This window comes from Zea mays, chromosome 6 (assembly GCF_902167145.1).
Source record: "Zea mays cultivar B73 chromosome 6, Zm-B73-REFERENCE-NAM-5.0, whole genome shotgun sequence".
NCBI classification, from domain to species: domain Eukaryota; kingdom Viridiplantae; phylum Streptophyta; class Magnoliopsida; order Poales; family Poaceae; genus Zea; species Zea mays.
The window spans coordinates 7,083,736-7,096,508 of NC_050101.1; the positions used below are offsets into that span (position 1 = coordinate 7,083,736).

At 44.9% G+C, this 12,773-nt stretch overlaps 2 protein-coding genes across 2 annotated transcripts; one reads left to right on the forward strand and one right to left on the reverse strand.

The window, feature by feature from the left end:
* Nucleotides 1-215: 215 nt before the first annotated feature.
* LOC109940308 (GDP-mannose transporter GONST1) lies at nt 216-5,711 on the forward strand. Its single transcript, XM_020539750.2, has 10 exons — nt 216-483; nt 1,788-1,952; nt 2,278-2,503; nt 2,592-2,731; nt 3,453-3,582; nt 3,808-3,906; nt 4,080-4,234; nt 4,679-4,795; nt 4,985-5,082; nt 5,171-5,711. The coding sequence occupies exons 1-10, from the start codon at nt 473-475 to the stop codon at nt 5,227-5,229; spliced, it is 1,200 nt and encodes a 399-aa protein (XP_020395339.1). The 5' UTR covers nt 216-472; the 3' UTR covers nt 5,230-5,711.
* An 85-nt stretch (nt 5,712-5,796) lies between these two features.
* Nucleotides 5,797-7,417, reverse strand: LOC100191637 (Retrovirus-related Pol polyprotein from transposon TNT 1-94). The gene has a single exon (NM_001137066.1). It carries the CDS (start codon nt 7,307-7,309, stop codon nt 5,945-5,947), a length of 1,365 nt encoding a protein of 454 aa, NP_001130538.1. The 5' UTR covers nt 7,310-7,417; the 3' UTR covers nt 5,797-5,944.
* Between the last annotated feature and the right edge of the window lie 5,356 nt (nt 7,418-12,773).

The window sequence follows — 12,773 nt, forward strand, 5'->3', positions numbered from 1 at the left end:
TCAAACCGATGAATGAGTTTTGTACGAAGCCCAGCAGCTGAAGCAGGGCTATGACGTTCCAGTCTTTTTCGCCTCAACTGCCACATGGGCCAGACACACTTGTTGGTCCCACGACTCAGGGGCAGAACTGCTCAATACTCTGAGTCAATGACTTAAGCCAGCGAGTCGAGCTGAGTTGGACAAGAGCCCTCGCCATGTGGGATCCGCGTCGCAGTCTCAGAACCGTACTCTGGGATAGTACTAGCATTCCAAAAATCCAAAGCGAAGGTGAAGCGGCCCGCGTTAGTTCCGAGTCGTCGTCGTCTCCTGCCGCCCTGCCCGTTCCGGCCTTCCGGGCGCCTCCGCCGCCCTCGCCCCCGGCTCGCCGCGACATTTCGTCGACCACCTCCACGGCGCGGCCGTTTTGAGCCGTCGCACGCGCCACGGGGACGCCTCCGGCGCGCGCTCCCCACGCCGGCTCCGCCCCGCTGCCATGGGCTCCAGGTCAGCACCCGATAGACCTCCCTCCCTCTTCCCCTCCCCTCCCATCCCCTCCCCTACCACCACGTGGCCCAGCCCTTCCTTCCCCGCCAGCCTGCTACGCCTCCTGCTCAACCTCTCGCGGGCGCACGTGCCCGTATCGTAGCCATCCCCGTGCGCCCGTTTCCGCGCGTTGCTTCCGATCAGGTAACTTGCTGGTTCCGTTTCAGCTGGGGGATGCTGCACCCTGCAGCCTGCATGCTGTTAGGTATGTAGCTCCTCGCTCGGCTTCGCTTTCTTCGCTCCAGACCCGGACTACTCGTGCCTTGTGCTAACCGTGCTTCCCGCTGTTTGTCTGCAAGGAACAGCAGGCGAGTCAAATTTTTAGTTCCGTGTGTGTGATTGTGATCTCGGATTCACCTCAGACCCTCAGGTGGTGCAAATAGATTCTACCTTCCCACGTAAAAACGACAACCGATTGCAGCTGAGCTGACCAGCGGCCTCCCACAAGTTGCACGTTCTGTTGCTTGCTCTTGCACGTTTTGTTCTGTTTCATGGCATAGTACGGTCCCGTACCTCTTATAGTGCAAATAGAATCTCTTATAGTAGTAACTGAGAACAGAGGAAGCAATGGCTTCGATTTTTGGTACACTTGGAATACTTGTATGCAGTCAAATTGGACTGTGCGTGCAAACACATGGAAGCGCCTTACTACTAGCTAATTGTTTGATAATAACTGCTCTGAACTCAAGGTTACTACTTACTACTACAGTATTTGTCTGCATCTTTACATGTTACTACCACCTGCTTCCACTTGAGGATATTACTAACTGTCTTGGTAATTGATTACCACTAATTGTTGACAACTTGAGACCGATGGCTGCAGTTAGGATTAGGAATGTTTAACCATGCTCCTTTATGAGAGTAACATCAGAGTCAACATCAGAATCTGGTAAATTAATGGATTGAAAGCCAGTGACTAGCAAAATGGGAATCGGTCATGCTCATGCCTCCTTTTAGTTTCAGAGATAAACAGCTTAAACTGCCCATATAGGAAATCAGGTGCACACCTATTCTTTTGTATAAGTTTTAGAATAGTTTGATGATTCAAACTCGAAGCATATAGATATTTTCTGGGCTCAATGTCAGCTGTTTCAGTATTTAGCTTGATCATTATGTTCGAATTTTGGTTTGACTTGATCCTTATTTTCAAATTTTAGCTAATATGGTTCAGTGTTAACACAATGCTGTGTGATGATGCAGGCTTTCTGCAAACAAATTTGATTACTATTGGTTACAACTTACAACCATTCTCTTCTGTCGTGTAGAGTCCTTCAGTTAGATGTTCCTGCAGATTCTGAGGCCTCTCCTAGGAGAATTGTATCAGGGAGTGTTAGTAGCCCTCTTGTGAATGGTGAAAAGGGTCTCTTTCCGAATCAGAATGCAGGGTTCACTGCACTTGCAAGTCCTGTGAGGAGAGAAATTGGAAACAGGCATGTACGCGAGTAATGCAACTCTTGATTGGTGTGATTTGTTCTTTTTTCTTTTATTCATTCCCATAGGATCTCAATGTTTACTTCACCTTCACCATAGATAATTGTTAAAACTTAGAAACTTGTAATAACTCCATAAACACTGACCTTCTCTATCATTCTTTCTGAATGAAAATGTCTCCACATATGGTTATAACTGGAAAAACTTTCACAAACATGATCTTGTCTATCTAATGAAAGGTCTCTGCAGCTGCAGCAACTGCTCTGCAAGTTAACACAGTCTGCTATATTTCTGGATATAATAATGAAGTATCATGTTCTCTAGATCATTGGCAAGGTCCTTCTGTGTTGATGACAACGACTTGGAAGATGGTAAGTCCTCAAAAGAAAGGGAAAGCTCTGCACAGTTACTCAGGCTCCCAAAGATTCAGAATCAGGCTCTCCTATCTGGTCTGGCTTACTGTGTATCATCATGCAGCATGATTTTAGTCAACAAATTTGTTTTATCTGGCTATGCTTTCAATGCGCCAGTATTTTTGATGTTATACCAGGTATACTACTGGTGCTTACTTTCCATTTCTCATGCAACACAGTTGTGTGCCTGCCTTAAAGCATCTTTTTCATGTTCTGTTACTGCAGAACATTGTATCAGTGACTATAGTTTCTACACTATCCCTGTCCGGTGCTGTTCCAACTGAACCATTGACATGGAATCTAATCAAAGTTTGGTTGCCTGTGAATATCATCTTTGTTGGAATGCTGATCACAAGCATGTTTAGGTATGTAGCATGTTTGCTGTGCTATTTTTAGATCTCTACTACTGATTTATTATTTGTTAATGGAGTATGAAATAGTTTCTTGGTTTTAAGCAGTTATTTTTATGCACTTGAGTTATGAATGTATTTTCAGGGTAATGACTATGAATGTATCTAGTGTTTTCGCACCTTCCAGTCTCGAAATACAGATCACATAAGTAGTAATGGTGGTTTTTAGAATGAGTATTGAAGCCTAGAAAAAGGAAACGTGAAACTTGGCAACGTTCCTCGTTCCGGGAACTTGGGAACAATCTTGTTCCGTAGTATTAAAACCTAGTTTTAGTGGCGTACCACGCCCCCGTTCCTCGATCTCATCGATCCGAAAACCTGATTACTAAGTATTGAAGTTTGATATGTTCTGGGATAAATGCTTAGGCTATTTCTCTTCTAAAAAAATACCAAAGAATTTCATTTGGCTGTCGGTTGGTTGATTTTGAATTTTTAAAATGTGTTACCTGTTGCATGAATCTGCTCAATTCAGGGTCATTTAGTGCCTTGTACAATGATGAACCTGGACCTTTTTGGTAGTTTTGTCGAACATTTTGTACTGATGTTTTTCATATTAGCCGTGAATGATTCTCAGTTTCTCACTCTACCTTATATTTGTTGCAAGGAAGTTTGGACTGTAATTGAGAGCCTTTTATATACTTTTACTCCATTTCTTAATATTTTCTTTATTTTTCAGTTTGAAGTACATTAATGTTGCAATGCTGACTATACTGAAGAATGTTGCCAATGTCCTGACTGCTTCTGGGGAGACCTATTTTTTCAAGAAGCAGCATGGTACTCAAGTCTGGATTGCTCTTTTGTTGATGGTATGTCATATTATATCATCATATGTTAGAAAAGCATGAGGATCGAGGAGTTGATTTTCCATCACAAGTGTTTTCCATCAGATAACTTACTTTTAGTACAGATGGTACTAGTTGATCGCCTGATTCACCTGCTCACTACCAAATATCTATTCATCTGTGAAATTTTGACTTAAAATAATTATGTGTTGACCCTTCAACACCTGAGCCATTGATATGTTTGTGCAGATAATCTCTGCAGTTGCAGGAGGAATAACAGATTTGTCATTTCATGCTGTCGGATATGTCTGGCAGATCTTAAATTGTTTTCTGACAGCGTCATATTCGGTATTGCTTTCTTAGTTTAGTACATGCAGTAAACTATTGAAATTTCAGTCCAACATAATGATTTTAGTTATTATGTTCAGCCCCCTTAGATTGGCACTTCAGTTTACAAGACTAGTGCATTTAGTTGCACAGGTATTAAACCTTTACTTCAACTAATTAGCTTTTCCTTTCAGCTTACATTGCGTCATGTAATGGATGGTGCTAAGCAAGCCACCAAGTCTGGGAATTTGAATGAGCTTTCAATGGTGTTGCTGAATAATGTTCTTTCACTGCCATTGGGAATTATTCTTGTGCTTGGTTTGAATGAAGTTGAGTACCTTTTGGAGACGTAAGCTATTGGTTCAACCTTCACAATTTTTTCTATCATAAACCTATGTGACTACATGCAAACTGTCAAGATATCCATTTATTTATCAATAATAAATTTTCAATGACTCGTCATGTATTCTTCTCTGCCCTTTCTGGTTTTGTAAACCACTTTTAGGCATGCAAACATGACATGGTTCTGGACATGTATTGTTACAACTTTTGAAAACTTGATAGGAAAGCATATCCAGAGATAAGAAACGGAAACTGTACATAAACTTTTTATTCCCTAAAATGAAAGCCAGAGCTTCTGTCAGTCCATTCAAAAGATAAGAAATGGAAACTGTAACCACTAAATGATGCATCTTCTGTGGTTGAACTTTTACTCCATTAGTTAGGCTTCTTCTGAATATTTACACATTCACTCCTCCGTCTTGTGGTTATGTAATTGTAACTGAATCGGCAGGTCTCTCTTAAGGATGCCTGAGTTTTGGCTAGTCATCACTGCTAGTGGAGTTTTGGGGCTTGGAATCAGCTTTACTTCGATGTGGTTTCTTCATCAGACAAGCGCAACAACATATAGGTACCTAATGCATTTGTTGTTTGGAATATACATGTGTACACAGATAGGTTTATGTACAGAACTTTTGCTGCTTTGCTATCTGCGAATCCATAAATGGCCATCATCAGACTCCACTAAAACATTGCTGATTGTCCTCTCTGTATTCATCTGTTTTCTACTTTTTTGATGCCAATATCGCTTCTGATACAGCCTTGTGGGCTCCTTAAACAAGATCCCTCTTTCGATCGCTGGAATAGTTCTCTTCAATGTTCGTACAAGCGTGCAGAATTCTTTGAGCATTCTGTTTGGTAGGTTATATCCACAAAAAGGCTAAATATCTTGCTACTATTTACCTATATATTACTAACGGTCTCGGACACTTCACCATGCATGCAGGTCTATTAGCAGGGGTGTTTTTCGCCAGGGCTAAATTGCGAGATAACTCTCCGACATAGTGACCATTGGGCAGGCTTTATAGTTTGTAGCCGGCAAGAGATAGATACCGGTGATGGCCATGAGCTCAGAAGCACACCCAACCCAAGAATTACTATTGCGGGAAATCTGTGCAGGTGCAATGGTTGTTTGCCACCTGACCAGGCAAAGAGACAACACAAGCACACGGATTGGCCTGGAACTCACTGGTTCTTTTATCGCCACAAGCTGACCTGGACCCCAGTTGTTATTAGTCTTCTGGTGGTGGTATACTGGTATACGTCTTCGTTCTTACTGTAAGATACAAAACATGGATGCAACTGAATTTCAGGCTGTTTGGGATGGACATGGTGGTTGAGTTGATGTATTGTAGCCTGTAAAGTCATGGTGGTTGGATCGATGGGGGATGTAAATTTCCGCGTGTATCAGATTTATTGTTATGGTTGGTTCCATATGATTCCAATTGACCAATAAATAAATAGAAGAATACATCGCATAGAATTTATAACCTATTCCCAGTATTATTCACTAATTTTGGATATTACAAAGGAGGAGGAGACTTGTTAAAAGTTTTTTTATTATACCAAATTAAAATAAATAAACAACAATGAATAAAGATACTCCATTACAACCTTAGCTTTTGTAAAAAGAAAAAAGGAAAAGAAAAAGAAGAAGCACTCTAGACCTAATTAAAAAGAAATGTGGATGAAAATATATAATCATAGACAGCTCTATCTGTCAAACCACTAGCTCCGGAGGGAAAAACCATCCCGATTTCTCCAGTGCGCATAGTTCTGGCCACCCAGCTGTAATGGCGGCACGAACGGTGCCCGATCTCGTGTCGAACACGTCGTCCATCTGTTTTGTGTAGTACACAAAGCCTTCACGGACGCCTCCGCTTGCGCGAACGCACTTGCTGTGCGATGGACTCAGAAAGATCGCCTCCCCCTTGGCTAATCCACCGGCGGCAGCCCATTTGCCGGCGCTAAAATCTGCCTTGAAGAACTCGACCTTGCGAGTGTAGGAAGGGGAACGTGGGCATGATTGCCATTGGTGCCTCACGAGCAGCAGCTCTCCGCTCAGCGACCGCACCAGGTATCGACCCAGATATAACTCGTCCTTGACTTGAAGGTCCTCGCCGTCGCCGTACCCATCAAACACCTCGCTGTCCGAGACCATCTCATCGCCGTTGAAGCTATCAGCTTGGTCGTCGTCACCATCATCGACGACTGCCGGATCATCCTCCTCCATATAATCATCGTCATCCATATCCATATCCTCGTCGTTGTTGCTACTAGTGCTAGCTACTTCTGCTGGCCACAACCATCCAAATTCATCATAATAATAATTGGCCAACGTGTTTTTGATGACCAGCTCAATCCTGGCAACATTAGGTCTGCCGTCGTCATCCTCGCCGAGGTGGAAGGCAAGGAGTTCTTCGCCGGTGGTGATTCCATACAGCGTGTCTTCTCCAAGGAACGCCACGTCGACGATCCTGTAGTAGGGTAGCACGAACGTACCCTTCCCGGCGCGGCACAAGATGACGTTGCAGTTCCAGCTGTTGGTCATGACGGCGACGAGGTCATCTGGAGCCGGCGAACGCATCAGCACTTTACGCACCCGGAAGGTCTCGGCGACACGGCCGATGACGGCGTCCAGCTCCGGGAGCGGCACGGTGACGTCGCTGAAGGGGTTGTGCAGCGCGTAGGCGTGCTTGTGGTTCACGTCGGACTTGCCCAACATGACGTGCTTCCACGTGTCTCCGACGACGACGGGCCATGTCGTCCGGAACCAGGACGTGCGCCCGACCACGTCGTCCGTGCGGTCCAGGGCGAGCCAGCCGTCGTGGGCGGCGCCGAGGCAGGTGGCCTCGTCGGGGAACCCGGGGATCCGGAAGGACGAACAGGCTGCGCCGCGGCCGGCGGTGCAGACGGTGCCGTATGGGAGCACGATCCACGGGAGCTGGATGTGGCTCACCACCTCGCGCGCGGCGGCGCGCCATGCGCGGCACACGGCGGCCAAGCGGGCGCGGTCGCCGGGGATAGGAAGCCGCGCGATCACCCCGTCCACGAGCACATCGAGTGGGAGGTCGGCCCACGACATCGTGCGCCTGGCGGAGGAGGACTTTATTGGGAGTATAGAACGACGGCGAGGCGAGGCTACAGACGACGGCCTTTGCGGTGGCGAGTTCTCCTCGGCGCGCGGCGCGACCCTCTCTGTCCCTGGCAACACAATAACTATGCGGTGAATTTGGAACCCTAGCGGCTAGTACCTTATATAGCTCTGCCTCTGCGTGAAGATCAGCGACGGTTCCATATTCCTAGGAGCAAATCGTGCGCCTGCCGGATCAGTAGGGCCTGGGCTTTATTGGGCTGCTGCTGTCAAATAATGCATGAACAAAATAAAGCGGCAAGCGCATGGGCCGCAATCTGTTGCTTCACGAGCTTGGGCCAATTATTAGTTAACCTAAAGATTAGTACGTAATATTAGTTAGAGTATCTACTAGTACGATGCCCGTGCGTTGCAACGGAACACAAATTATTCGATACAATATTGCAGCATAACGACTAAATGAAAATGAACGACACATATCATCGACCTCAATATCTCACAAATTCTTTTACCCACAACCAATACAGAACTAAATTGTTACATATCAAATTACACTGCAATACAAAGATTACATGAGGTAGAGAGTCCATAGGGAGGAATGAGAATTGTAAGGCCTAAAAATGCTCTCTCAAAATGCAGCACATCAATGACACTGTGGATTATTGTCGTTGAACGTTTCAAACATATTATGTTCATCCTAGATCACAAAATTTGTCACTGAACAAGGGATTAGGTTTGTTGTGCTCCTGGTTTTGACTCCATAAAAACTCTTATTATTATTGAATCAAGTCTTTGACTTTGTTGTCTTCTCATTAATCCTCAGGCAAGTCATCCTAGCAAAATATAGAAATTTTAAAGTTCTCATGAGAAAACGAAGCATTCGATCAGTGGACTAATTCATCACTAGCAACCAATAGATTTTGGAAGAATAAAAACTGAATTTTCAATTGAGCTTTGCCTTAGAGAGGATAAAAAAATGCAGCTTAAAGTGTTATAATGTAGGACGTGTAAAGCTCCATATCAATTGAAACTCAGGTGAGCTTATTATAGTTCTTCCTGTTCTGTTTCTTAGCGCCAGCAATTTTAATCTTTATGTTTCAATTTCCTCTTCTTTACTTTGCATTTTTAATGATTGTGTAGTCAACCTTCATTGTCTCTATTTTTCTTAGCATATAGAAAATTTTCAGCTTGCAGAATTTTATGATCATTTGTTTATGCATATTCACTAAAAAGAACACAAAAAAATAAGGTTACCTACAAACACAACTATTTTGCCCAAAAACTTGTAATTCCTACCAACGTCCCTAGAATTCTCTTCAAAATGAGACTTGAATCTACAAGGTAAAAAAGCTATCACTGTTAGAGAAAAGATATTATTGGTCCAGAAATGGATTAAAATGAAAATGATCTTAACAATTGATATAGACCAACTAAACAACTGGGCCTTAAGGGGAAAATAATGACTATCGGTTATACACAACAAGGTTTAATTAACCAAGCCTACGAGTAGGTAATGTTTGAAATAAGTGATATCGATATCAACCTGAGTATTAACATTACAACTGAGAACCAGATAAATATAGATGTCTCATAAACAATTTGAATTGTAGTTCAAATTTATGGAGCATCATAAGCACCAGGTACTCATATCTTCTCACATAGTTCTACATGGAAAGTGTCAGCCCAAAAGTGATGAGATCGAATGTACATTGTATGAATTAAGTAGTGGGCTTGCTGTATGAATTAAGCACACTGTATGGAACATCACAATTTAAGTAGTGGGCCTGCTATGGTCATGACTCGTAATACAAAATAGTACTGTGCAATTCAACACTTCACAACGATTAGAAGGGTGCAGTAAATTCAAACCATTGAAACCTTTGAGAACAGTTTCAGTTTTTTAGGCAGTAACTTATAAGAAAACATTAGCCCATAGCTTGGTATTGGATTAGCAGCACACAATCACACATGATGGAAATTCAGGTAATGGAATACATGTCTCCTGACACTGAGTCTCCCTTTTTTCAGTATGTGTATCAATCAACTATGTAGAAGGGAAAACAAGTCTAGTTCTCTAAAAAGAAAAAACAGAGAAGATTTCTGAACAAGACCATTTATAAGTTTAACTGTGATGCTCTAACGAACTTCGACCAAGACGATTGGGGAAAGTCGCAACAATGAAACAGCAAGGTTAATTCCTCATCGGAGTGAATCGAACACACTTAAAACAAAACACACAGATAGAAGAATCGACTCACCTCAGAACGAAGCACCATGGAGAAACATAACCAAAGTATTTGAGGAAGTTTAGGATGAGCCCTGCCACCACAAGACTTTTTTATCTGAGCAACAAGTAATGCCAACATGGTAAATAGAAAAAAATAGCTTGACAAAAGGGGAAAGTTGAGATTTCTTCTTTTCATATTTAAATCACTTTATAGCTGAATATTAGGAAAATCGTATAGCTTTTCTACAACAAAAAAATTAGAATGATAACTGGCTCTGTCGTCTGTTATCCAGAACATGTCAGACTTCTAATAAATTAAAATGGTGACGACCATGGATCAATGAAAAACTTATGTGATAATGATTGTCCCTGGCTCTAGGTAGGGTTTAATTCTTATCTCCTACTCACCACCATCAGCAAACACAGAAGGATTGATCACCCCGAGAATCAGGACTCAGGATGTGTAGAAATACAGTTTGTGAATAGTAGCAATTCATCCTCGGTCATAAGAACAAGTCAATTCAATCATACACATTGAGATGATGACTGACCTTACAAGTTCACTAAGAAATACCTCCTTGTGGCTGTTCAAACTATGTACAATTAAGTCCAGCACGCGGCTAACCTGCAGGGTATAGAGAAATGCTACATAAACAAAGAAGCGTTCAAGTGCCTATTCCATGAAGACAAGCAAAATTCTCTTGAGCATGAAATGCGAATTTAGCCACATCAGAGTGCAACAGCAGACTGAATGTGCCACACAATTGGCAATTTAAGCGACACAAACCCATTTTTCATAAAACGAACCAATTTCCCAATCTCACATGAGCCTGGTACTTAGTCGCTGCATTGTCTCCTCACCAGCAGGCTTCTCGGCGATGGCGATTGCGATGTCGCACCCACCTCGACCATCCCACCCCAGGTCGTGGGCTGGAGGATTAGGGCGTTGGTCCTAGCTAGGCGTGGGCGCGACTGCTACCTGCTGGCGCGACCGCAGGCTAGAGCAGGGCGTCGGGGCAGGGCTCGGCTGTGGGCTAGCGGCTGGCTGGGGCGGCCAAGAGGGCGGTAGTGCGGTTGAGGCCTACGGGGCGAGACGGAGCCACGAGGATATTGGCCGGTTGCGGCTGGCCATGGACGGTAGTGCGACTACTGGGGTTAGGGCGCTTACCGTTGGCTAACCAGCCGCCCGTTGGCGTTAGCACGAAGGTGGGGCTGGGGCTGGGCCTGCGTGGGAGGAATACGGGCGAGGGAGGCTGTTGGCGAAAATGATGCTGGACTGCCTACCGGTCGCCGTGTTCGGGCCGCGAGTGGTGAGGGAGGCGGCTGGCGATTTGCGCCGACGACACAATGGAGGACCGGACACCGTCCATGGAAGGATGATGCTGAGGATGGAAGGGGCCGATGGTGAGGCCTGTATTTTGGCGTGGATTCCTTCCTACAACGATTCCTTCCATGTCCGAGGCCTGGATTGCGGCGACGCAGCTACGAATTTAAGTGAGCCATCGAGTGCACATGGATTGGGGCGAGGAGGAGGCGTGAATCCTGTGCCTCCCTTAGGGCTTGTTCGGTTCTACCCCAATCCATATGGATTGAGGGGGATTGAAGGGGTTTTAATCCCTATTAAGTCAAAATCTCTCTCAATCTGTATCAATCCCCTACAATCCATATGGATTGAAAATAACCGAATAAGTCCTTACGCGGATGATGTTGCAGGGGCAGAGGGGAGAGGGGCAGGGCAGAACCATGGTGCACGGATGGCCTACATTAGAGTCTTATAGAGTAGTATAGATTTGAGGCCAGGGCTTTGCTTCTGCGAGTGCGATGAATCCGCTCCTCCCCCACGCGGATCCCCCACCCTCCTCCCCACCGCCGCAATCAACGCACTCCTCGCCCCCGCTATCGCCGCTATCTACGCGCTCCCCGCACCCGCTATAGCCACCTCAATAGAAGGTCCTCTGTATCATTCACCACTCTCTATGCGCTGTGGATCCGCCACCTCAACTCCTCCCAGTACCACGCCATCAAAATCTCACGGCGCTGATCGACGATAAGGTGTCATACATGATGGAGGAGGTCGACGCGGACGACGATGGCTGCATCAGCCTGTCCGTGTTCGCCACGCTCATGGAGTCTACGTCCGCCGCCGCCGCCGTCGAGGAGGACCTGCACCATGCCTTCAGTTCTTGCCATGCTACTTTCATGTTAGCTATTACATTGATGTGCCATTTTTTATAATTTTTCCTTTTGTTCCTTGAAAGAGAGTTCTTTGACGTTTTTAGCAATCAATTGTTCATTCCACATTACTTTTAAAGCTTATCTTCTATGTAGGTTGATTATGTAGAATGGCATGTGCCACATACAAGGTTTGTTCTGAAGAGAGCTCTGGAATTTGGATATGATGTTGTTGTAGTTGTAAATAAACAAGATCGATAGACCTACTGCTCGTCCTAAGTGTGTGGTAATTCAACATTTGAGCTATTTATTGATTTAGATGCAACTGATGAACACGTAAATAGTTACAGCTATCCTATTATTCATATAATTTGTTTTCAATTTATCAATACACGGCTTATCCTAATCCTCATGTTCATGTTCTATTTTAGCATGCCAATGTGATTTCCAAACAATCTATTCAAGTGGAATTAAAGGAAAGGCCAGTCTATCTCCAAAAAAATTAGCTGATGATCTAAGACCCCCTTTTGAGGCAATTCTTATATGCATACCAGAGCCACGTGTTGAGAAAGATAGTGCCCTACAAATGATTGTGAGTTACAATTTTTATTGTTTTCATTCTTTATTTCTGGTGCATAAACATTGCAGTGCACTGCACTGACAGACTAGGAGTTTTCCTAAAAGAAAAGGCTATAGTTCACAGGGAACGATCAAAAGGTTTCTATGCACTTGGGTCATTTCTAGCATCTTGTTTAATTGATGCTTTGAACATAGATAGTTGTCGGCGTTTCGACACCGGGGGGTCCCTTGGGCCGACGAGTGAGTGTCGCCACGTGCCCCAGCCCAGATGGGTCGAGCGCGAGGGCGAGCGCGAAGGGGGGAGAGCGAGGCGGCCGGAGACCGGCGTGAGAGAGGTGGGAATCCTGCGGCCTTCGTGTTCGTCCCGCGCCCAGGTCGGGTGCGCTTGCAGTAGGGGGTTACAAGCGTCCACGCGGGTGAGGGAGCGAGCGGCTTCCAAGCGAGCGCCTGTCTCGTCCTCGTCCCCGCGCGGCCAAC

What these genes read in the sequence shown, in the direction of transcription:
- LOC109940308 (XM_020539750.2), top strand. An exon ending in CTGATCACAAGCATGTTTAG is followed by an intron (nt 2,732 to 3,452) that starts GTATGTAGCATG and finishes TTTATTTTTCAG; the next exon opens with TTTGAAGTACATTAATGTTG. An exon ending in TTCTGACAGCGTCATATTCG is followed by an intron (nt 3,907 to 4,079) that starts GTATTGCTTTCT and finishes TTTTCCTTTCAG; the next exon opens with CTTACATTGCGTCATGTAAT.
- LOC100191637 (NM_001137066.1), bottom strand. Translation starts at nt 7,309, where the DNA reads ATGTCGTGGGCCGACCTCCCACTCGATGTGCTCGTGGACGGGGTGATC.